Source organism: Hypanus sabinus, chromosome 6 (assembly GCF_030144855.1).
Source record: "Hypanus sabinus isolate sHypSab1 chromosome 6, sHypSab1.hap1, whole genome shotgun sequence".
NCBI lineage: Eukaryota > Metazoa > Chordata > Chondrichthyes > Myliobatiformes > Dasyatidae > Hypanus > Hypanus sabinus.
The window spans coordinates 177,874,467-177,900,725 of NC_082711.1; the positions used below are offsets into that span (position 1 = coordinate 177,874,467).

The following is a 26,259-nucleotide window of genomic DNA, read 5'->3' on the forward strand; positions in this document are numbered from 1 at the left end:
GACTTGGCGTAACAAAGATATACAGTATATCTGCAAGGAACAGGGGTGAGGCTGAGGGTGGAGTATCTGGGAAGGGGAGCAGCGAGTTCCAGAACCAGGGGCTGGACCCTGTCTCTGCGTTTCACAGCACTGGCGAACCACGGCTCTGGCTTTCCCTCGGCATCCTCCCAGTTTCAGTGGTGTGCGGTCACTGCGTTAACTGGTCGCCGTACATCACTCCGAGTGTGGAGGTGAGGGGTAGGGCAGGGGTAGTCGATGGGCAGGACGTGGGGGGGACAACAACACATACTGATGGGATTGATCTGAGAGCTAACACAGACTCGATGGACTGAATATCCTCAGTACTGGAGATAGTGGGGTGGGAGGAAAAGAGAGAGGGAGAACAGAAAAAGAGAGAAGGGAAGGGACAATAATTTCTGACACACTCACTCATACATTGACACAATAAACTCTCACACCCACACACTCCTCACCAATTTGCACACTTGTTCTCACAGCCTCAGATTCATTTATTTATCACGCATACATACAGTGAAATGCATCGTTTGTGTTAACAACTAAGCTTGTGCCAGCTGAGGGCAGCCTGCAAATGTTGCCACAATGCTCAGCAGAGCAACACAAGCAACAGCAACAGCAAAGCAAGCCCCCTTCCTCGCTCCCAGACACCCACTCCATCCCCAGCATAGGGGCCTCTGGGCCTCAAGCAGACTCTGACCTCCCGTCTTGCCATTCCCTGTCCACTGGCCCTCTGACAAAATCTCCTTCCCTCCAGTCTGGGACTTACAACAGGATGTGGAAGGAGCCATCCACCAGCACGGAATGGAGGTCGGAGCGCCTGAGGTAGACCATCTCTGCTCCCTGCAAGGGACGGGGAGAGAACTGTTTAGTGACAATTGAGCTGAAACTCAGCAGCTTTCTGCCCAGATCACACAGTGGTGTAGGGACAACGATCTTCGGTATTAAAAAGAATTTTAAAATACGCTGACAGTTTTCACGCGTTTTGGGTGTGTGACTGTCAGACAGCGCCAGCATAGAGACTCCCTGTGGGGTATGCAGATTGTGACCTTGTCAGAAGATCCATTCCCCTCACATTGGAGATCCTCTGCCTATCTGGATTAACGCTCGGACAGCTGACTGAGTGCGAAGCTCCTCCCTGTGAAGAAGGATCTCAGTGAATTTACAGGCAGGACAGCAGGTGGTGCTGCTGCCTCATAGCTCTGGCTAACCAGGTTCGATTCTCTCCTCGGGTGCTGGCGGTGTGGATTTTGCACGTTCTCCCTGTAACCCTGTGGGTTTCCACCCATATCCCAATGAGATGCAGGTTGGTGGGCTAATTGGCCACTGTAAATTGCCACTCCACAGTGAGGGGGTGAAGGCAAAATGATGAAAGTGGAAGTGAAAGGCGTGTGTGAGGAGTAGGTGGCAGTGAGACAGGGGAGGGTGGGAGGAAGATGGGAGTGATCAGAATCAGGTTTAATATCACTGTCATATGTCACACAATTTGTTGTTTTGCAGTAACAGTACATCGCAATGCATATTAAAAAACACTAAGTTACAATAAGATATTGTGTACACACACACACACAGTGTGGATTCTGTTTAATTGGAACACATCATGACCAGTACATTTGGTCCAATTAAGTGGCAGTTAGCCAAAATTTCATGGAAATAGTTAAAAAGGTATGAAAAAGACAAACTGAGTAACAATTTGTGTATTTAATTGCAATACAGAACAAATTACAACCCAGGAAATTATGGACCAGTGAGTCTTACTTCAGTGGTTGGTAAGTTGATGGAGAAAATCCTGAGAAGCAGGATTTATGAACATTTGGAGAGGCATAATATGATTAGGAATAGTCAGCATGACTTTGTCAAAGGCAGGGTGTGCATTATGAGCCTGACTGAATTTTTTGAGGATGAATCGAAACACATTGATGAAGGTAGAGAAGTAAATGTTGTGTATATGGATTTCAGCAAGGCATTTGATAAGGTACCCCAAGCAAAACTTATTGAGAAAATAAGGAGACATGGGATCCAAGGGGACCTTGCTTTGTGGATCCAGAACTGGCTTGTCACAGAAGGCAAAGAGTGGGTGTAGACGGGTCATATTCTACATGGAGGTCGGTGACCAGTGGTGTGCCTTAGGGATCTGTTCTGGGACCCCTACTCTTCGTGATTTTTATAAATGACCTTGATGAGGAAGTGGAGGGATGGGTTAGTAAATTTGTTGATGACACAAAGGCTGGGTGTGTTGTGGATAGTGTGGAGGGCTGTCAGAGGTTAGTTACAGTGACACATTAATAGGATGCAAAACTGGGCTGAGAAGTGGCAGATGAAGTTCAACCCAGATAAGTGTGAAGTGGTTCATTTTGGTAGGTCAAATATGATAGCAGAATATAATATTAATGGCAAGACTCTTGGCAGTGTGGAGCATCAGAGGGATCTTGGAGTCCGAGTCCATAGGACACACAAAGCTGCTGGGTAGGTTGACTCTGTGGTTAAGAAGGCATATGGTGCATTGGCCTTCATCAACCGTAGGATTGAGTTTAGGAGCTGAGAGGTTATGTTGCAGCTATATAGGACCCTGGTCAGACCCCACTTGGAGTACTGTGCTCAGTTCTGGTTGCCTCACTACAGGAAGGATATGGAAGCCATAGAAAGAGTGCAGAGGAGATTTACAAGGATGGTGCCTGGATTGGGGAGCATGCCTTATGAGAATAGGTTGAGTGAACTCCGCCTTTTCTCTTTGGAGCGACAGAGGATGAGAGGTGACCTGATAGAGGTGTACAAGATGATAAGAGGCACTGATCATGTGGATAGTCAGAGGCTTCTTCCCAGGGCTAGCACAGGAGGGCACAGTTTTAAGGTGCTTGGAAGTAAGTACAGAGATGTCAGGGGTAAGTTTTTTATGCAGAGAGTGGTGAGTGCATGGAATGGGCTGCCAGCGGCAGTGGTGGAGGTGGATATTGTAGGGTCTTTTAAGAGACTCCTGGATAGGTACATGGAGCTTAGAAAGATAGGGGGCTATGGGTAACCTTAGGTAATTTCTCAGGGAATGACATATTCAGCACAGCTTTGTGGGCTGAAGGGCCTGTGTTGAGCTGTAGGTTTTCTGTGTTTTTTTTATTAACAATAGTACTATAAAATTGTGTATTAGTTCCTAATACTTATTGATGGAAGAATTCATCCACATCACATTCTTTTGATTGTAAATGAACAAAATTAGCAGACCCTAGTGCAGATAATGGACTGCCTTCATAAATGCTTTCAACAATTGCTTCCTCCATTTCCATTGTAACATTCAAGATGATTGTCGATACCTTCAAATTCTTTATAGTTTCTAACTTGTTGAGGTAGTGAGACAGTTTCATTTTCACTCCCGACCGTTTCTAGTATCTCCAAGCCTGAATGCTCGAGAGCACAGTGAGAAATACTATTCTGAATTGCTTATTTCTCACCAACTATCAATGACAAAAATCGCCTCTTTTTGAACACAAACACACACAGCTGATGCTATGTAAAAACTGTTCACTGTAAGCACGGTGTCTAATGGCCACACACGTCCACACAAAAAGGCAAAACAAAAGTGAGGTTGTGTATGCGGGTTCATTGTTCATTTGGAAATCTGATGTCGGAGGGAAGAAGCTGCTCCTAAAACATTGAGTATGTGTCCTCACACTGGCGTGGCATGGTCTGGCATGCAGCTGATGGTACGAATGACCTCACCTGTGTTGGATCTCGGGTCAGTGGTGGGGCCAGCAGGGGTCAGGGGTGGATGGTAAACTTGCTGTTGAAAGGAACCCAGAGTGAACTCACCTCCTTAATAACAAAGTACACAGCCGCCAGAATGATATAAATCTGAGTTTTAACCCAGAACAGGCAACCCAGTCCCTGTGGAGGATCAGGGGAGAGAAGTGTTAATCAAAAATACAAAGTGGTGTAACAACTCTAATGCACTGATTTAATATCTCATTAAATCTCAGTGATTTAACACAGTTGGACAGCATGGTAACACAGCAGTTAGCATAATGTTTTAGAACATAAGATATTACAGCACAGAACCTTTGGCTAAAGACACCGCACCAACCTTTTAACCTGCTCCAAGATCAATCTAACCCTTCCCTTCCACGTAGCATAAACACTAACCATCTCACAATATTGCTTTCCACCAGATTTATGGCTTGTGGTTGTTCAACCACCAACACCACCCCCGACCTGCAACCCTGCTACTAAGAGTGGGCTTAATGTACAAAAACACCATCGTGGCTGCTTCTTGTTGGACCGTTTGTAATAGGATTGTGGGATTCTATTCTAGGCCAACTAATCCACGGTGTGATGATCCACTGTGGTCACCCTGAATGTCCTGAGGAGGGAGTCAGACTGCAGGCCATACCTTGTTTGCCGGGGGTCTGTGAGAAGCCACGATGGTCAGGCACAAGATGTACGACAGGTAAAAGAGGAAGCTGATGAGGAACATGTAGGCACCAAAATCCTCCCATTTCTTCTGCAGCAGCTCGTTCATCGGCTCCACACACAGCATCTCGTGTCGGTTCTGGAGACAGTGGGGGGAAGGTGGGGGGGGGGTTCAGTGTTGGTGCTGTGTTCTGAGAAACTATCGCCTTGCGTTTGAGAACTGAGCTCCCTCCTGTCCCACTGCTTGGGGCGTTCATCTTTCGACTGGCTGCACAAGGCATCAGGAGGGCTGCTGTCCAGCTAACTGAGATGTCGGTGGGCTGTCTCACTGCCCAGGGCATCAAGGCTGGTACAATCTGGATTATTACGGTGTGCATGGGAACAGTAGCATCTCTGATGAGGGGTCTTGCATGTCCGCTCCAGGGGCAGCTCACTCACCCTTGGTCCCCACCGGACACTCAGCTCTCACCTGTGGTTCCAAGTAGCTGTTTGCTTGGGACAGCTGCCACAGCCCGGTACACGGCTTTGACAGGTGGGCTAAACCAGGTGAGGGGAGCCAGCGGGCCTTATACCTCGGGGGCCTTATACCTGTCTTAGCGTGCAAAGTCATCTCCAGCGGACTGGGGGCGGGCGGGGGGGGGGGGGGATGAGATCTACAGTGAGATCCAGTGGCCAGGAAGGCCATTCTACAACAGTCTGTGGAGAGCGAAGGGTATGACAAGGCACAGACAAAGTCCACGGCCATCCACTGCAACTAAGGAAGACCCCAGCTTGTGACTCTTGTGTGTACCACTGGACCCCGACTTCCGAGGGCAAGAAAGTAGAACTGCCCTCAGCAACGGTGCTTTTCCATTTTAAAACCTCTCCCACGCAGGTTATCGCTGTGCAGTTCACATAATATGGAGCAGGGGTTCCCGATATTTTTTGTGCCGTGGAGCGCCACCGTTAACCGAGGGGGTCAGGCTGGGAACCTGCGGTCTAGAAGAACTGCTCAAATCTGCCATTGTCAAAAACAATGGACAACCAATAATCAATCATTACATTGATCTCTGATGTCACCATCACTGGCAAACGTACTGGGCCTCTGCCAGGATGGTGAGAAACCCCGAGAGAGATTGGCTGAAAAAAAGATCAGGGTGACACAATGGTGAAGCAGTTGGAGTAACACAGTCCCAGTGACCTGGGTTCAGTTTCCACTGCTGTCTCTCAGGAGCTTGTACGTTCTCCCCGAGACCACGTGGGTTTCCTCCCACTTTCTAAAGACATAAGGGATAGTAGATTAAATGGTCTCGTGGAGGTGGGCTTGTTGGACCTGTTACCATGCCGTAACTCTAAATAAATAGAATGAATTAAACTTAAGGCGGTTAGTAAAAGTGGCAGGGAGTCCAGCGGTATGGTGGGCCACACAACAGGTCACACACCCCTGCTCACCGGCTGTAAGACTGGGGTTCATGTCCCGCTGCTGTCTGTAAGGAGTTTGCACGCTCTCCCTGTGACCAGTTGATCCAGGTTCCTCACAGTCTGAAGATGTATGAGCGAGGGTTAGTAAATTGTGGGGATGCTGTGCTGGCAACACTTGTGGGCTGCCCCAGCACAAGCTCAGAATGCATCAGTTGTTGACGTAAATGGCCCAGTTCATTGTATGTTTCGATGCAGGTGTGAGAAACAAAGTGAATCTGATATCCTGTGATGTAAACAGCCCGTGCAATACACACCCTGTTCCTGCTGCTGTAAACAACAGTCTGCAGCACCGACTTGTCCTCAATGGTATCCACACCTGACAGGTCATACAGGGAGCACGTCACTGGTCCATATTCCCACTCGGTGAACTTCCGGGAGAGGTGCTTGTACTTTTGCTGCTTTATTTCCCGGCCCAGAATGTGTTTAAAAATCTGCAGAAATGGAAGATAGATTTAACTCCACAAACAGGTTGAGCAGGAACCTGCCCAGCTTATGCAGACCAATCCCACGGGTACCACAAATCACAGATTAAACAGTCCAGTCTTTCGTCCTCACCCGGGACCCGGAGTCTGGATGTTGGGGCCCGAAGGTCAAACCCGTGGTCAGAAACCTGAGCTGAAATATGAAGTTGGAGTCCGATGTCTGAGAATCCGGGGACAAGGCCTAGAGGATGGAGTCCTGTCTTGGTTTGCAGGGATGGGAAAGGGGCTTGTATTGCTGTTGGTGTCATTTTGTTTCTGCTGACACAGTCAGCGAGCAATGTGAACATCGGAAAGTTTAGTGACACATTCCCCAGTGGAATGTCCCCAGCACATCTGATATGTTCCTCTGTATCTTTCAATGTACGTACGGTAAATAAATCTGAACCTGAATGAGGATAGCTGGGGGAACTTGGGGGACAGGGTAGCATTACGATTATCATTGCTCCAGTACAACACAAGTGACATGGGTCCAATTCTCGCATGTCTTTGTAAGGAGTCTGTATATCTTCCCTGTACGTTACACCCATGTGACTAATTAACCTCCTGATCCGTACATCTTTGAATGTGGGAGGAAACTGCTTGGGCTTCCTCTGGGCACTCAAGATTTCCTCCCACTTTACAAAAACATACAGGTCAGTTGGTCACATGGGTGTAACTGGGCAGTGCGGGCTCGTTGGCCGAGAAGGACCTGTTACTGTGCCGATTCTCGAAATAAAACAAATGAATAAAACATATTTGGTACTTTCAGAAACTCTTGAGATTTTATCTGGGGCAAAGGTCATGCTGGACACTGCTTCAGTTCTGATTGGTTACAGACAACAATACTAAACAGACATTTCATTCTGATTGGCTGTGGCTGTGGTTGGCTTGGGTTTGGATTCACCTGGATTCAAGTTGCACAGGTAAGGTTCAAGAGGGATCGGCCTTGCTTAGACTGAACACAAAGTCAAGCTGGAAGAGGATTGGCTAGTACTGGCTAAGCACACAAAATGCTGGAGGAACTTATAAGGTCAGGCAACAGCTATGGAGGGAAATGGTTGACGTTTCAGGCTGAGGCCCTTCATTAGGTCTGGAAAGGAAGGGGGATGAAGCCAGAATAAGAAGGTGGGTGGAAGGGGAAGAGTACAAGATGGCAGGTGATAGGCAAGACCAGGTGAGGAGGTAGCAGGGTAGGTGGGGAAAGGAGGATGAAGGATGGGAGGTGATAGGTGGAAGAGATAAAGAGCTGAAGAAGGAGGAATCTAATTGGAGAGGACAGAAGACTATGGGAGAAATGGAAGGAAGAGGGGCACCAGGGGCATAATAGGCAGGTGAGGAAAAGAGGTGAGAGGTCTAATAACTGAGGTGTTTAGTCAGGAGTGAGGAGATTTAAATTCTGTTAACAATCTGGAGTTTAAAAAAGTTACAAAAGTTTAAGACTGACGACAAGAAGTTGGTAGGTGATAGGTGGAAAAGGCAAAGAGCTAAATAAGGAGGAATCTGATAGGATAGAAGAGGGGACCATGGGTGAAAGGGAAGGAGAATGGGTGTCAGAGGGAGGGGATGGACAAGTGAGAAGGAGGTGTGAGAGGGAAACCAGAATGAGGAATGGAAAAAGAGTGGAGGAGGGAGGGGGATAAATTACATTGTTGTGGGCTTAGGTTTAGGGTGAGGCATATGGATGTAAGGAAAATGGAAGGTTATGGACATTGTGTAGGCAGAAGAGATTAGTTAACCATTACTAATTAAATTGGTTCAGCACAATATTTTGGGCTGAAGGGCCTGTTCCTGTGTTGAACTGTTCTATGTTGTGTCTGTAGTATTGCAGAGCTGTAATTACCAATAAGCATAATCTTGTGAAATACAAGAGACTGAGGTTTGGTTCAAGAGCTTGCTGAGATCTCTGTGCTCTGCTGGGAGACAGCAGGTGGGGCCTGAACACCAGATTTCCAATGGGAATTGGAAAGGTTGTGATGGAATATGAAGCTCATCCAGCTTCCCAGCACTGGGCTTAGATGGGCTGAATGGTCTCCTGCAGGACCTGGTGTCTGGAGTCTGTCCCGTGCATTAAAGCATCGTTCCAGGCTGCACAGAGGGGTGCGGATTGCTGACTGTGTCAAAGTGGGATGAGCGAGGGTCAGGGTACAGGACCTACCCCGATCTTGCCAGTGTGGGCAGCCAGCTGGAGCGGAGTCAGACCCTTGCGGTTGGTGATCTTCTCCAGGTTGCTGTGGGGCTTCAGGTCCGCGGCCTTGATCAGGATCAGATCGTACATCCCCGTCACGAAGCTGCGCGTCTCTGCCATCTCGCAGGCGATGGACACCAGGGCGTGCAGAACCGTGTTGCCGGCACGGTCCTGCGCCCGGGGATCGGCCCCGTGCTCGATCAGGTAGATCACGATGTCCAGCTGGTTGGTGCAGGCAGCGAGACCCAGCGGGAAACCCCCTGTGCCAGCCGGGATTACAGACGGCACTGACAGTGAAGTTTCAACATTCCCCCCCCCCTCCCACCCCATAACTCCCCAACTGTAACCGCTCCACCCAAATCAACCAGTTTGACCTGTGGCTACTTCCTTACCAGCCAGCCCTTTACCTCTCCCACCTGTCCCCTTTCAGCTTCCTATTTCACCTCCCTCCCATCCCCACCCACCTAGCTCCTCACCTGTCACCTGCCAGCTTGTACTCCTTCCCCTCCCTCCACCTTATTCTGGCTTCTTCCACCTTCCTTTCCAGTCCCAATGAGTGGCCTCAGCTCTAAACACGGACTGTTTATTCCCCTCCACAGATGCTCCCTGATCTGTTGAGTTCCTCCAGCAGTTTGTGTGTGTTGCTATTGGTCTGTGTCCAAGGGTTCGATCTGTGTCTGAGCATTTGGCTTGTATCTGTGCATTTGGCCTGTATTTATTGATTGTATCTGTGAATTTGGCCTGTATTTGTTGGTTGTATCTGTGCATTTGGCCTGTATTTGTTGGTTGTATCTGTGCATTTGGCCTGTATTTGTTGGTTGTATCTGTGCATTTGGCCCGTATTTGCTGGTTGTATCTGTGCATCTGGCCCGTATTTGCTGGTTGTATCTGTGCATCTGGCCCGTATTTGCTGGTTGTATCTGTGCATCTGGCCCGTATTTGCTGGTTGTATCTGTGCATCTGGCCCGTATTTGCTGGTTGTATCTGTGCATCTGGCCCGTATTTGCTGGTTGTATCTGTGCATCTGGCCCGTATTTGCTGGTTGTATCTGTGCATCTGGCCCGTATTTGCTGATTGTATCTGTGCATCTGGCCCGTATTTGCTGATTGTATCTGTGCATCTGGCCCGTATTTGCTGGTTGTATCTGTGCATCTGGCCCGTATTTGCTGATTGTGCCTATGTGCTTGCCCTGCATCCCTGGCTGTGTTTTGCACCTGCCCTCATGCACAACCCACCGAAGTAGAAGGAGCACTGCTTGTTCCTCTTGTTGCGGAAAAAGCTCCCCTTGGCCATCACATCGACGGCAGCCCCGTTCTCGACCAGGAGCTGGACCAGATCGCAGCGCCTGCGTTCCACCGCAATGTGCAAAGCTGTCTGTCCTGGAAACAGAGACACCATGAGCAACAGCACTACAGGGCATCCCCAGTCCCAAACAGTGTGAAAGTGCTCCCTACCCCGGTAAATCCTGTCCGTGTAGGTGGCGTTGACCAGGTCGGACAGGTCCCCATGTTTCTGCGAGAAGGAGAGGAGCTTCTTGACAATATCCACCGTCCTGTTGTCCTGGGTCAGCTCCTCTGCCTTGTTGGTTATCTGGAGCAAGGCCTTCATCAGGCAGGTCTGCCCTGTGTTGGGGTCTGTGGGAAGGTTGGGCGAAAGCATCAGAGAGGTAAGGTGCTCCCAATATCCCTGCCATCATGACCAGGCCACTGGTCAATCAGATGACACCTCATTCTGTGCCCAGGACAGTCATTCACAGAGAGTGGTGGGTGTGTGGTTCATGCGGCAGAGAGATAAATACATTAGAGGCATTTAGGAGACTCATTCAAGACAGTAAGAGGCATAGGTAGAGAGGACAGCCAGAGACATTTTCCAAGGGTGGAAATGGCTAATACGTGGGGACATATTTTTAAAGTGATTGGAGGAAATTATAGGGAGGGATGTCAGAGTAGAGTGTTGTTGTTGTGTTTCTTTTTTAAACAGAACGGTGGGTGTGTGGAACACGTTGCCAGGGGTGGTTGCAGAAACAGATACATTAGGAACATTTAAGAAATGTGGGTGAAAGAGTCCGTACTGTGCTGTACTGTTCTATGTAAAGTCCATTCATTGTCAGGTTTCTGGCACGCGTATACAGACACACACACACACAACCCCCACGGCAATCAAGGAGGACATACACACAACTAAAACAGGCCATTCAGCCCACTGAATCTGTGCTGACGATCACCACCCATTTACACGAATCCTACCTCCACTCATTCTATTCTCTACCCCCCCCCCCCCCACATTCCCCTCGATTTACCAAAAGGTTCTACCCCTCACAGGGGAAATTTTACAGTGACCAATTTACCCACCAGCCCTCACGGCTTCGGGATGTGGGAGGAAACTGAGGCACCCAGGAGGAAATCATGTGGTCACAGGGTGAGCGTGCAAGCTCCACACAGCCAGTGCTAGAGATCAGGATTGAACTCGTTCTCCAGAGCTGTGAGACAGGAGGTCCACCACTGCCATGTCTAAGACCTTTGAGACAGGAGGTCCACCACTGCCATGTCTAAGACCTTTGAGACAGGAGGTCCACCACTGCCATGTCTAAGACCTTTGAGACAGGAGGTCCACCACTGCCATGTCTAAGACCTTTGAGACAGGAGGTCCACCACTGCCATGTCTAAGACCTTTGAGACAGGAGGTCCACCACTGCCATGTCTAAGACCTTTGAGACAGGAGGTCCACCACTCCACCATGTCTATGACCTTTGAGACAGCAGGTCCACCATTACCATGTCTAGGACCTGTGCCAATTGCACTCCCAGGCCACCAGGTAGACCCTTGCCACTGATCACTGGAGGTACAGCACAGGGAGATAGGGTACAGAGAGGTAAAGCTCCAGGAGACAGAGTACAATGCTGGATGAAGTCTCAGCCTCGCTTGTGGTCCTTACCTCTCAGCTTCGGGTGGGAGAGACATTCCCCGGAATCCTCAATCTCCTGCAGGAGGCCATCAATTCTCTCCAGGTTGTTCTCAAATATTGCCCCAAAAAGCTGGAGCCTGAATGTGTTGAGATCACATTGATTCCTTGACAAAAGATGGAAGCACATGTCCATTAGGATCCAACACCTTTACAATGGTTTTCCCAATGACCACAGCTTGAGAAAAGTGGGATGACGGTCTGTGCTAGTAACATGCTCAGATTTGGAGGCTGCTAGATCAAACGTATCTGAAGTAAAATCACATTTCACCAATGTATTTGTTGGATTAAGCTGTAGATTTGTTATTTTTGTACTGTTTTTCTTGCAGATTAATTTTGTTATGCTCATTTATAAGTCTTATGTAATCACTTGTCATCGTCATCATTGCACACCGTGTCGTATGAGGTGTACAATCATGGTCTTCCGGATCATGATTGTTCTTGGCAAATCTTTCTGCTAAGTGGTTTGCCATTGCCTTTTTCTGGGCAATGTCTTTCCAATTCGGGTGACCCCAGACATTATCAGTACTCTTCAGTGATTGATTGCCTGGCATCAGTGGTCGCATAACCAGGACATGTGATATGCACCAACTGCTCATACGACCGACCACCACCTGCTCCCATGGCTTCACGTGACCCTGACTGGGGGCAAACCAGGTCTACACCTTGTCCTTGCAGGCTAGTGAAGGGAAGGAGTTCCTTACACCTCCTTTGGTAGAGGCATCTCTCTAGCCCGCCATCCATTCACCTACATACTTGTAAATATTCAGTAAATTTTCTAGCAATTGTAGTGTCACTGATTCCGTATTTTCTAAAAACTTCTCAATTTCTCTGCAGCAGGTGTCATGCCATTTGAACCTGGCTATCTCACAGGTTAGTTCTTATCACTGGAGAGTTGTTACCTCTGGTCTGAGTACGAGATGACCACCACTTCTTTTTCTTTATCTCTTTGTTCTCGTAACGCAGACTCCTTACAGACAGCAGCAGGATTTGAACCCCCATTTTACAGCTGGCACTAAGGCATTACGCTAACCGTTACGCTACCCTGCCACGGAGTTGAGGTTACCATCAGACCCAACATGATTAAGTAACAGGTCGGTTTTGATAGGCCAAGTGGCCTGCTCCTGACCTCAGTCCGTATGTTAGTGTGATGAGTAGATCAGCTGCAAGCATCTCCAGATATGGGAGCCCCACCCGAGTTTGGATGTGTAACTCTAGCCCCTACCTGCCGGTTGATATGATCACCCCTTTGGAAACAGGAAGTGGTCCCCTCCTCTTACAGTTGGGACAGGGTAGACCTTTACGTGGTTTTGAACGGTCACCCAGTCGGTTAGCCTGATTCCCTCTAAATTTATAGCAGTGAATAGGGAACTCCTGGTTCTGTAGCATAGATGGGGGGATGTGCACATAGTAGAGAGATAAAGGGTTGGTACCAGGAACTGGAAGTCTGTAAGAGGCTCAGCCAGCCTGATCCTGAAACTATCAGCTAAAGTCAACTCACCAGGGTGTTGGTACAGGAACCTTTAAGAGACTCTCAGATAGGCACATGATGACAGAAAAATGGAGGTTTATGTGGGTGGGATGGTTTAAATTGGTCTTGGACTTGGTTAAAGGGTTGGCATATCATGGGCTGAAAGGCCCGTACAGTTCTATGTTCTATGTCTGGTTACTGGCCCCTTCATAAAACTCCAGGACGGAAGTTTGCCATTGTGTATATAAGGTAAAAGCAGAGCTGCACACAACCCAGGTGGAACATAGGTGCTGAAGCTGAACACAGACAGTGGGTCCTTGCCTCTCCGTGTCAGGGCTCACATCCTCCTCCTGAGCAGCTGGTGGATCTTCCCTGCTCTCTGACTTGGCCACAGGATTCAGGAAAATATAAGATTCAATGTTCTTCCAAAGGCTGAAACTTGATTGAAAATCAGAATTCAGAATCAGTATTTATTATCCCTGACATAAATGAGGAGAAATTGTTGTTTTGCAGCAGCGGTACAGTGCAAAGAGATAAATGACTACAAGTTATAAAAAAAACAAAGGAATAATGAGATAGAGTTCATGGGTTCATGGACTGCTCAGAAATCTGATGGCAGAGGGGAATAATCTGCTTCTGAATCATTGAGTGCATGGATTCAAGATCCTCCCTGATGGCAGCAACGAGTAGAGGGGATGTCCCAGAGAGTAAGGGTCCTTAATAATGGACGCTGTCTTCAAAGGCATCAACTCAGCTACAGTCATATTGCAAACACGAGAATCTGCAGATGCTGTAGTATCGTAACACCTACAAAGTGCTGGAGGAACCCAGAAGGCCAGGCAGCTTCTATGGAAAAGATTAAACATTTGACGTTTCAGCCTGATGAAGGGTCTCAACACAAAACATTGGTTGTTTACTCTTTTCCATAGATGCTGCCTGGTCTGCTGAGTTCCTCCAGAACTTTGTGGGTGTTACGGTACTACTGACTGATTGTAAACTCAGCCAGCTCCATCATGGGCACAAGCCTTCCCACCAATGAAGACATCTTCCAAGAGGTGGTTCCACAAGACGGCAGCCATCATGAAGGGCCTTCGCCATCCATGACATGCCTTCTTCTCACTACTACCAATACGGAGCAAGTACAGGAGCCTGAAGACACACACTGAACATTTCAGGATAAACTTCTTCCCCCCTGCCATCAATAATTCGGCCACTTTCTTGTGGCACTGCCACTTAAAGATGTTCTTGATGGTAGGGAGGACTACGCCTGTGATGGAGTCTACAGCCCCCTGCGGCTTCCTGTGATCCTCTGCACTGGAGCTTCAGATCTTAGGACAGGAAAACAGATGGGGAGGGTCTCTGAGGCAAGTGGGCAGAGGAACAAGTAAAGGAGCAGGGAATGACCACAAGTGCAGTTTGCAGACAGAATGGACCCCAACCTGGGAAGTATGCAGCACGAGCTCAGTGGAGGGGTTGCACTGGGACACGAGAACTCCGGGTTGAAGAAATCCAATGGAGCCCAGAGCATAGGCAGAAGCCAACAGGAGCATGTGGAACCGGGTGGAAAACATTTGGAAAGCTGCAGAAAATAGGAAGTGGATTGAATCTCAATTCTATTTTTACCTGATTGACACAATGGAGCAAGTGTCCCCCTTCCTTTTTATTTATTTAGTGAAACAGCACGGTAACGATTTTGCGCCATCCAATTACACCTACATTTCCAATTAACCTACTAGCCCCCACACTTTTGGGATGTGGGGGGAAACCCGAGCATCAGGAGGAAACCCACGTGGAGAACGTACAGACTCCTTACGGACTCTGTTGGGAATTAAACCCAGGTCACTGTTGCTCTAAGAGTGTTATGCTAACTGCTACATCATACCGTCCGTAAATGTAGCATCCCCACTACTTACTAATCTTAACTGGCAGTGGTGGGAATCGTACTCCAGTCAGTGAAAGCTGACGCTGTAAAGCGATGTGATGACCACCAGGCAGCCATGCTGCCTTTGCAATTCTGTAATAACACCAACCAAATCCAACAGATCCAGTTACAACCCATTATATGGAACATCATGCACAGAACCAAACAGCACTTCAGACAAGAAGCAGGACTGAACAGCAGGTGGACCGGCAGAGGATGCAGGCTTGATGATTGTGAAACTGAGGGCCCCAGGCCGAGGAATGGGGGTATGAGTGTGGCCTGTACTGGGAACGGAGGTCTGTCTTGTGTGTGAGAGGCTGGGAAAGAAGTTTGTCTTTGTATTTGGTGGCATATATGTACTTTGACAATAAATTTACTTTAAACTTTGAAATGCATTTTGCTGTAGTTGTCTTGTGTTTCTTTTGTCATCACTGCTTGTGCTGTTCTGCAGAACGCTGAGACCATGCATTGTTGCTGCCACAGTGTGTGGAAACACTTGCAGGCTACATCCAGCGCATCCTTAGCTGTTCTGGTTGTTAACAAAAAAGGTACATTTCACTGAATGTTTTGAGGCACCTGTGATAAATAAATCTGAATAAATGGGAGAGAAATAAATAGAGCACAACAGGGGTGGCACAGTATTACAGCACCAGTGACCTGGGCTCAATTCCCAGCACTATCGGTAAGGAGTTTGTACGTTCCCCCCGTGACCGCCTGGGTTTCCTCCCACATCACAAAGGCAAATGGGTTGCTTGGGTTATTGGTCACATGGGCGCAATTTGACCTGTGTAGGCTCGCTGGGCCAGGAGGCTATGCTGTATCTCTAAATACATAAAATCCTACACAATCAAACCAGAATCCGTCACTAAGGACCCTCACCATCCAGGAAATGCCCTTTTCTCATTACTACTGTCAGGGAGGTGAAGACCCACATTCAGAAACAGCTTCTTGCCCTCCACCTTCAATTTCTGACAGAACCAATAACGACTGAATCAGTGATCACAACGAAAACACGCAGGGTCAGTAACACACAGAGTCCAGCTAGTAGAAGAATTTTTCACTGGTAAGACGTTGGGCTGGAGTTAAAGAAGTTTTCGTTGGGAGATTGGGTTGTACACTGGGATAGGTACCGCATGCTTTGAGTACCTGATGTCTTGATTTCCATTAGGCTGACAGGGCAGAGGGCTGCGTAGAACCTTCGATGCTTTCTCCTCTTTGATTGGCCTGTGAAAATAAATGTGATTGGATAAGGTCAGTGTTGGTTTGTCCACTGATATGTACAAGCTGCAACTGACATCTTATTGGTTGGATTTACTTGTACAGACAATAACCAGTGACAAATGTTATGTCCTTTATTATGGACATTCACACAACTTCTTTGATTGGACACTGGGAGTGAGAACTTCATTCTAACCCGACGTCTTCCAGTGAAAAATCATCCACTCCAGCCCACCATCTCCCAGTGAAAACTTCATCCACTCCAGCCCGACGTCTCCCAAAGAAAACTTCATCCACTCCAGCCCACCATCTCCCAGTGAAAACTTCATCCACTCCAGCTTAATGTCTCCCAGTGAAAAATTCATCCACTCCAGCTTAATGTCTCCCAGTGAAAAATTCATCCACTCCAGCCCAACTCTCCCAGTGAAAACTTCATCCACTCCAGCCCAACTCTCCCAGTGAAAACTTCAACCACTCCAGCCCAATGTCTCCCAGTGAAAACTTCATCCACTCCAGCCCAATGTCTCCCAGTGAAAACTTCATCCACTCCAGCCCAATGTCTCCCAGTGAAAACTTCATCCACTCCAGCCCAATGTCTCCCAGTGAAAACTTCATCCACACCAGCCCAACATCTCCCAGTGAAAACTTCATCCACTCCAGCTCAATGTCTCCCAGTGAAAACTTCATCCACACCAGCCCAACATCTCCCAGTGAAAACTTCATCCACTCCAGCCCAACGTCTCCCAAAGAAAACTTCATCCACTCCAGCTCAATGTCTCCCAGTGAAAACTTCATCCACACCAGCCCAACATCTCCCAGTGAAAACTTCATCCACTCCAGCCCAACGTCTCCCAAAGAAAACTTCATCCACTCCAGCCCGACGTCTCCCAAAGAAAACTTCATCCACTCCAGCCCATCATCTCCCAGTGAAAACTTCATCCACTCCAGCCCGACGTCTCCCAAAGAAAACTTCATCCACTCCAGCCCAACGTCTCCCAAAGAAAACTTCATCCACTCCAGCCCAACGTCTCCCAAAGAAAACTTCATCCACTCCAGCCCAACGTCTCCCAGTGAAAACTTCATCCACTCCAGCCCAACGTCTCCCAGTGAAAACTTCATCCACTCCAGCCCGACGTCTCCCAGTGAAAACTTTATCCACTCCAGCCCAACGTCTCCCAGTGAAAACTTCATCCACTCCAGCCCGACGTCTCCCAAAGAAAACTTCATCCACTCCAGCCCAACATCTCCCAGTGAAAACTTCAGCCACTCCAGCTTAATGTCTCCCAGTGAAAAATTCATCCACTCCAGCCCAACTCACCCAGTGAAAACTTCATCCACTCCAGCCCGACGTCTCCCAGTGAAAACTTCATCCACTCCAGCCCAACGTCTCCCAGTGAAAACTTCATCCACTCCAGCCCGACGTCTCCCAAAGAAAACTTCATCCACTCCAGCCCACCATCTCCCAGTGAAAACTTCAGCCACTCCAGCTTAATGTCTCCCAGTGAAAAATTCATCCACTCCAGCCCAACTCACCCAGTGAAAACTTCATCCACTCCAGCCCAATGTCTCCCAATGAAAACTTCATCCACACCAGCCCAACATCTCCCAGTGAAAACTTCATCCACTCCAGCCCAACTCACCCAGTGAAAACTTCATCCACTCCAGCTCAATGTCTCCCAGTGAAAACTTCATCCACACCAGCCCAACATCTCCCAGTGAAAACTTCATCCACTCCAGCTCAATGTCTCCCAGTGAAAACTTCATCCACTCCAGCCCAACGTCTCCCAGTGAAAACTTCATCCACACCAGCCCAACATCTCCCAGTGAAAACTTCATCCACTCCAGCCCAACATCTCCCAGTGAAAACTTTATCCACTCCAGCCCAACATCTCCCAGTGAAAACTTCATCCACTCCAGCCCAACGTCTCCCAGTGAAAACTTCATCCACTCCAGCCCAACGTCTCCCAGTGAAAACTTCATCCACTCCAGCCCAACGTTTCCCAGTGAAAACTTCATCCATTCCAGCCCATCATCTCCCAGTGAAAACTTCATCCACTCCAGCCCAACGTCTCCCAGTGAAAACTTCATCCACTCCAGCCCAACGTCTCCCAGTGAAAACTTCATCCACTCCAGCCCAACGTCTCCCAGTGAAAACTTCATCCACTCCAGCCCAACGTCTCCCAGTGAAAAATCATCCACTCCAGCCCAACATCTCCCAGTGAAAACTTCCTCCACTCCAGCCCCACATCTCCCAGGGAAAAACTTCATCCACTCCAGCCCACCATCTCCCAGTGAAAACTTCATCCACTCCAGACCGACGTCTCCCAAAGAAAACTTCATCCACTCCAGCCCACCATCTCCCAGTGAAAACTTCATCCACTCCAGCTTAATGTCTCCCAGTGAAAAATTCATCCACTCCAGCTTAATGTCTCCCAGTGAAAAATTCATCCACTCCAGCTTAATGTCTCCCAGTGAAAAATTCATCCACTCCAGCCCAACTCTCCCAGTGAAAACTTCATCCACTCCAGCCCAACTCTCCCAGTGAAAACTTCATCCACTCCAGCCCAATGTCTCCCAGTGAAAACTTCATCCACTCCAGCCCAATGTCTCCCAGTGAAAACTTCATCCACACCAGCCCAACATCTCCCAGTGAAAACTTCATCCACTCCAGCTCAATGTCTCCCAGTGAAAACTTCATCCACACCAGCCCAACATCTCCCAGTGAAAACTTCATCCACACCAGCCCAACATCTCCCAGTGAAAACTTCATCCACTCCAGCCCAACGTCTCCCAAAGAAAACTTCATCCACTCCAGCCCGACGTCTCCCAAAGAAAACTTCATCCACTCCAGCCCAACGTCTCCCAGTGAAAACTTCATCCATTCCAGCCCATCATCTCCCAGTGAAAACTTCATCCACTCCAGCCCGACGTCTCCCAAAGAAAACTTCATCCACTCCAGCCCAACGTCTCCCAGTGAAAACTTCATCCATTCCAGCCCATCATCTCCCAAAGAAAACTTCATCCACTCCAGCCCAACATCTCCCAGTGAAAACTTCATCCACTCCAGCCCGACGTCTCCCAGTGAAAACTTCATCCACACCAGCCCAACATCTCCCAGTGAAAACTTCATCCACTCCAGCTCAATGTCTCCCAGTGAAAACTTCATCCACACCAGCCCAACATCTCCCAGTGAAAACTTCATCCACTCCAGCTCAACGTCTCCCAGTGAAAACTTCATCCACACCAGCCCAACATCTCCCAAAGAAAACTTCATCCACACCAGCCCAACATCTCCCAGGGAAAAACTTCATCCACTCCAGCCCACTATCTCCCAGTGAAAACTTCATCCACTCCAGCTCAATGTCTCCCAGTGAAAAATCATCCACTCCAGCCCAACATCTCCCAGTGAAAACTTCATCCACTCCAGCCCAACGTCTCCCAGTGAAAACTTCATCCACTCCAGCCCGACGTCTCCCAGTGAAAACTTCATCCACTCCAGCCCAACGTCTCCCAGTGAAAACTTCATCCACTCCAGCCCGACGTCTCCCAAAGAAAACTTCATCCACTCCAGCCCACCATATCCCAGTGAAAACTTCAGCCACTCCAGCTTAATGTCTCCCAGTGAAAAATTCATCCACTCCAGCTTAATGTCTCCCAGTGAAAAATTCATCCACTCCAGCCCAACTCTCCCAGTGAAAACTTCATCCACTCCAGCCCAACTCTCCCAGTGTAAACTTCATCCACTCCAGCCCAATGTCTCCCAATGAAAACTTCATCCACACCAGCCCAACATCTCCCAGTGAAAACTTCATCCACTCCAGCTCAATGTCTCCCAGTGAAAACTTCATCCACACCAGCCCAACATCTCCCAGTGAAAACTTCATCCACTCCAGCTCAATGTCTCCCAGTGAAAACTTCATCCACTCCAGCCCAACGTCTCCCAGTGAAAACTTCATCCACACCAGCCCAACATCTCCCAAAGAAAACTTCATCCACTCCAGCCCAACATCTCCCAGTGAAAACTTTATCCACTCCAGCCCAACATCTCCCAGTGAAAACTTCATCCACTCCAGCCCAACGTCTCCCAGTGAAAACTTCATCCACTCCAGCCCAACGTCTCCCAGTGAAAACTTCATCCACTCCAGCCCAACGTTTCCCAGTGAAAACTTCATCCATTCCAGCCCATCATCTCCCAGTGAAAACTTCATCCACTCCAGCCCAACGTCTCCCAGTGAAAACTTCATCCACTCCAGCCCAACGTCTCCCAGTGAAAACTTCATCCACTCCAGCCCAACGTCTCCCAGTGAAAACTTCATCCACTCCAGCCCAACGTCTCCCAGTGAAAAATCATCCACTCCAGCCCGACGTCTCCCAAAGAAAACTTCATCCACTCCAGCCCAATGTCTCCCAGTGAAAACTTCATCCACTCCAGCCCAACGTCTCCCAGTGAAAAATTCATCCACTCCAGCCCAACTCTCCCAGTGAAAACTTCATCCACTCCAGCCCAACTCTCCCAGTGAAAACTTCATCCACTCCAGCTCAATGTCTCCCAGTGAAAAATCATCCACTCCAGCCCAACATCTCCCAGTGAAAACTTCCTCCACTCCAGCCCGACGTCTCCCAAAGAAAACTTCATCCACTCCAGCCCAACGTCTCCCAAAGAAAACTTCATCCACTCCAGCCCAACGTCTCCCAGTGAAAAATTCATCCACTCCAGCCCAACTCTCCCAGTGAAAACTTCATCCACTCCAGCCCAACTCTCCCAGTGAAAACTTCATCCACTCCAGCCCAATGTCTCCCAGTGAAAACTTCATCCACTCCAGCCCAATGTCTCCCAGTGAAAACTTCATCCACACCAGCCCAACATCTCCCAGTGAAAACTTCATCCACTCCAGCCCAACGTCTCCCAAAGAAAACTTCATCCACTCCAGCCCAACGCCTCCCAGTGAAAACTTCATCCATTCCAGCCCATCATCTCCCAGTGAAAACTTCATCCACTCCAGCCCGACGTCTCCCAGTGAAAACTTCATCCACACCAGCCCAACATCTCCCAGTGAAAACTTCATCCACTCCAGCTCAATGTCTCCCAGTGAAAACTTCATCCACACCAGCCCAACATCTCCCAGTGAAAACTTCATCCACTCCAGCTCAACGTCTCCCAGTGAAAACTTCATCCACACCAGCCCAACATCTCCCAAAGAAAACTTCATGCACACCAGCCCAACATCTCCCAGGGAAAAACTTCATCCACTCCAGCCCACTATCTCCCAGTGAAAACTTCATCCACTCCAGCTCAATGTCTCCCAGTGAAAAATCATCCACTCCAGCCCAACATCTCCCAGTGAAAACTTCCTCCACTCCAGCCCGACGTCTCCCAAAGAAAACTTCATCCACTCCAGCCCAACGTCTCCCAAAGAAAACTTCATCCACTCCAGCCCAACGTCTCCCAGTGAAAACTTCATCCACTCCAGCCCAACGTCTCCCAGTGAAAACTTCATCCACTCCAGCCCAACGTCTCCCAAAGAAAACTTCATCCACTCCAGCCCAACGTCTCCCAGTGAAAACTTCATCCACTCCAGCCCACCATCTCCCAGTGAAAACTTCATCCACTCCAGCTTAATGTCTCCCAGTGAAAAATTCATCCACTCCAGCCCAACTCTCCCAGTGAAAACTTCATCCACTCCAGCCCAACTCTCCCAGTGTAAACTTCATCCACTCCAGCCCAATGTCTCCCAGTGAAAACTTCATTCACTCCAGCCCAACATCTCCCAGTGAAAACTTCATCCACACCAGCCCAACATCTCCCAGTGAAAACTTCATCCACTCCAGCTCAATGTCTCCCAGTGAAAACTTCATCCACACCAGCCCAACATCTCCCAGTGAAAACTTCATCCACACCAGCCCAACATCTCCTAGTGAAAACTTCATCCACTCCAGCCCGATGTCTCCCAAAGAAAACTTCATCCACACCAGCCCAACATCTCCCAGTGAAAACTTCATCCACTCCAGCTCAATGTCTCCCAGTGAAAACTTCATCCACACCAGCTCAACGTCTCCCAGTGAAAACTTCATCCACTCCAGCCCAACGTCTCCCAGTGAAAACTTCATCCACTCCAGCTCAATGTCTCCCAGTGAAAACTTCATCCACACCAGCTCAACGTCTCCCAGTGAAAACTTCATCCACACCAGCCCAACATCTCCCAGTGAAAACTTCATCCACTCCAGCTCAATGTCTCCCAGTGAAAACTTCATCCACACCAGCTCAACGTCTCCCAGTGAAAACTTCATCCACTCCAGCTCAATGTCTCCCAGTGAAAAATCATCCACTCCAGCCCAACATCTCCCAGTGAAAACTTCATCCACTCCAGCCCGACGTCTCCCAGTGAAAACTTCATCCACACCAGCCCAACGTCTCCCAGTGAAAACTTCATCCACTCCAGCTCAATGTCTCCCAGTGAAAACTTCATCCACACCAGCCCAACGTCTCCCAGTGAAAACTTCATCCACTCCAGCTCAATGTCTCCCAGTGAAAACTTCATCCACTCCAGCTCAATGTCTCCCAGTGAAAACTTCATCCACTCCAGCCCAACGTCTCCCAGTGAAAACTTCATCCACTCCAGCTCAATGTCTCCCAGTGAAAACTTCATCCACCCCAGCCCAACATCTCCCAGTGAAAACTTCATCCACACCAGCCCAACATCTCCCAGTGAAAACTTCATCCACACCAGCTCAACCTCTCCTGTCATTAACAATCCTAACGTCACACTCTCCTCTGCTTCCCATACTCATTTCCCAACTGTCCTTGTCTCAATGGGTGGGTCCCACAATCTCACCCAGAAGAAACTTCTTATCTGGATTTATTGGATATTCCTGATCTCTAGCCCCTTGACCTGGTCATGAGTTGACCCTTGGAGGACTGAGGATAGAAATGCTCAATCATGTGGGTATGGGGATGGTTACAGCTTAATGCTGTCTGAGATGTCTCTTTCACTAACTCAGCATGGATGCATCTTCTAGTCACCCTGATAGTTGGAACGAGAAGAGGGTATGCCTCAGATGGCAAGGGTCCTTAGTAACTCTACAGGTGTACAAGAAGATAAGAGGCAAAGACAGAGTGGAGAACCATATTTCCCAGGATGGAAATGGCTAATACGAGGATGCATAATTTTAAGGAGATTGGAGGAAAGTATGAGGTGGGGTGGGGGGGGGGGGGTTGTCAGAGGTAGTTTTTTTTTTGCCCTCTCAGAGTGGTGAGTGCATGGATCACACTGCCAGGGCTGGTGGTAGGGGCAGATACATCAGGAACATTTAACAGACTCTTAGATAGCCACATGGGTGACAGAAAAATGGAGGCGTATGTGGGAGGGAAAGGTTAGATTGATCTTGGAAAGATGATGGTGATGTTATGGATTTTCAGAAGGCCTTTGACAAGGTGCCACACTCAAGGCTGTTTAACAAAGTTAAAACCCCATGGTATGACAGGAAAGATTCTAGCATGGATAAAGCAGTGGCTGATTGGCAGAAGGCAAAGAGTGGGGATAAAGGACTTGCTGCCAGTGATTTGTGGTGTTCCACAGGGGTCTATATTGGGACTGATTCTTTCTACATTACATGTCAATGATTTGGATGATGTGATTGATGGCTTTGTTGCAAAGTTTGCAGACAATATGAAGACAGGTGAAGGGGCAGGTGGTTTTGAGGAAGTAGAGAGGCTGCAGAAGGACAGACAGATTAAGAGAATGGGCAAAGAAATGGCAGATGGAATATAGTGTTGGGAAGTGTATGGTCACGCACTTTGGCAGAACAAATGAAAGAGCTGACTATTTTCTAAATGGAGAGAAAATACAAAAAAATCTGAAGTGCAAAGGGACTTGGGATCCTTGTGCAGGATTCCATAAAGGTTAATTTGCAGGTTGAGCCTGTGGTAAAGAAGGTAAATGCAATATTAGTGGACATTGTGTTTCAAGAGGACTAGAATATAAAAGGATGTCTTGTTGAAATTCTATAATGCACTGGTAAGGCCTCACCTAGAGTATTGTGAGCAGGTTTGGGCCCCTTATCTTAAAAAAGGATGTCCTGAAACTGGGGAGGGTTCAAAGGAGGTTCATGAAAATGATTCCAGGATTGAATGGTTTGTCATATGAAGAGCGTCTAATGGCTCGGGGTTTGTATTCACTAAAATTCAGAAGGATGAGGGCTGACCTAATTGAAACCCATCAACTGGTGAAAGGCCTTGAAAGAGCGGACGTGTCCTACGTCAAAGACCAGAGGACACAGCCTCAAAACAGAGGGGTGTCCTTTTAGACCAGAGATGAGAATGAATTTATTTAACCAGAGAGTAGTGAATAGGTGGAATTATTTGCCACAGGTAGCGGTAGGGGCAAAGTCTTTATGAATATCTAAGGCAAAAGTTGATAGATTCTTGATTGGTCAGGGCATGAAGGGATATGAGAAGAAGGCAGGAGATCAGGGCTGAGAGGAAAATTGGATCAGCCATGATGAAATGGCAGAGCAGACTCATGGGCCAAATGGTCTAACTCTGCTCCTATGTCTTATGGTAAAAACTCAGCACATCATGAACTGAAGGGGCTGTACTGTGCTGTGATGTCCTATGTCCATAAAGTACATAGAAGTAGTAAAAAGAAAACAGAATGCAGATTAAAGTATTGCAGTTACAGAGGAAGTGCAGCAACCTTGATGGGTAGGTAAGGAGATCAAGAGTTTACCGTTCTGGGTACAAGAGATCCATTCCAGACCCCTTTAACTCCTATGCAGAACAGAGAACCTTTAGGATGCTCCAAACCGTACTGGCCCAACGTTATCATCTCACTACCTACTTCAGCTTAACCTTGCTGCCATGTCACTGGGAATCCCAAAATCCCTCTGGGACATACACTTAGTGGCCATTTTATTTGTACCCCCTTACCATAAAACATAGGAGCAGAATTAGGTCATTTGGCCCATCGAGTCTGCTCCGCCATTCAATCATGGTTAATCCTTTTTTCTCCCCCTCCTCGGCCCTGCTCCTCGAACCTTCTCCCCATAACCTTTGATGCAGTGACCAATCAAGAACCTATCAAGCTCTGCTTTAAATACACCCAACAACCTGGCCTCCACAGCTGCCTGTGCTAATAAATTCCACAAATTCACCACCCTCTGGTTAAAGAAATTTCTCCGCATCTCTGTTTTAAATGGACGCCCCTCTACCCTGAGGCTGTGCCCTCTTGATCTAGACTCCCCCACCACAGGAAACGTCCTATCCACATCTACTCTGTCTAGGCCTTTCGATATTCAAAAGGTTTCAATGAGATCCTCCCTCATCCTTCTAAATTCCAGCAAGTGCAGACCCAAAGCCATCAAACATACCTCAAATGATAACCCTTATATTCTCGGAATCATCCTTGTGAACTTCCTCCGAACCGTCTCCAATGCCAGCACATCTGTTCGCAGACGTGGAGCCCAAAACTGTTCACAATACTCAAGGAGAGGCCTCACCAGCACCTTATAAAGCTTCAGCATCACAGCCCTGCTTCTATATTCCAGACCTCCTGAATGAATGCTAACATTGTATTTGTCTTCCTCACCACCGACTCAACCTGCAAGTTAACCTTTACAATGTTCTGCACATGGACTTCCAAGACTCTATGCATCTCAGATTTTTGAATTTTCTTCCCATTTAGAAAATAGTCTGCACATTTATTTCTTCTACAAAGTGCATGAGCGTGCATTTTCCAGAATTGTCTTTCATTTGCACTCTCTTACCCATTCTCCGAATCCAAGTCCTTCTGCAGCCTTCCTGTTTCCTCAACATTACCCACCCCTCCACCAATCTTTGTATCACCTGCAAACCTGGCAACAAAGCCATCTATTCCATCATCTAAATCATTGATATACACCACTGGTCACTGGCGGCCAACCAGAAAAGTTTCCTTTTACACCCACTCACTACCCCCTACCAATCACCAATGCTCTAACCATACCAAAAACTTTCCTGTAATACTATGGGCTCTTAACTTGGTAAGCAGCCTCATCTGTGGCACCCTGTTGAAAACCTTCTGAGAATCCAAATTTACAACATTCACCGCATCCCCTTTATCATTCCTGCTTGCAATCTCCTCAAAAAATTCCAACAGGTTTATCAAGCAAGATTTTCCCTTAAAAAAAAACA

The 26,259-nt window shown here is 48.1% G+C and overlaps 1 protein-coding gene across 8 annotated transcripts in view; it reads right to left on the reverse strand.

The window, feature by feature from the left end:
• Positions 1 to 26,259, reverse strand: part of LOC132396149 (transient receptor potential cation channel subfamily V member 3-like) — a 54,086-nt gene that overhangs the window by 11,897 nt on the left and 15,930 nt on the right. For 6 of the 8 annotated variants that reach the window (XR_009512876.1, XM_059973668.1, XM_059973674.1 and 3 more), the window contains exons 4-13: positions 16,020 to 16,097; positions 13,274 to 13,390; positions 11,455 to 11,588; positions 9,975 to 10,154; positions 9,756 to 9,899; positions 8,491 to 8,780; positions 6,129 to 6,305; positions 4,394 to 4,552; positions 3,817 to 3,891; positions 785 to 858 (exon numbers count right to left, since the gene is read on the reverse strand). Coding sequence is in view for 7 of the 8 variants with exons in the window: in XM_059973668.1 (XP_059829651.1) it covers positions 785 to 858; positions 3,817 to 3,891; positions 4,394 to 4,552; positions 6,129 to 6,305; positions 8,491 to 8,780; positions 9,756 to 9,899; positions 9,975 to 10,154; positions 11,455 to 11,588; positions 13,274 to 13,390; positions 16,020 to 16,097 (1,428 nt within the window). In the remaining variant the exon portion in view is untranslated. The remainder of the gene's footprint in view (positions 1 to 784; positions 859 to 3,816; positions 3,892 to 4,393; positions 4,553 to 6,128; positions 6,306 to 8,490; positions 8,781 to 9,755; positions 9,900 to 9,974; positions 10,155 to 11,454; positions 11,589 to 13,273; positions 13,391 to 16,019; positions 16,098 to 26,259) is intronic. The other 2 variants (XM_059973669.1, XM_059973670.1) reach the window with 2 other exon arrangements.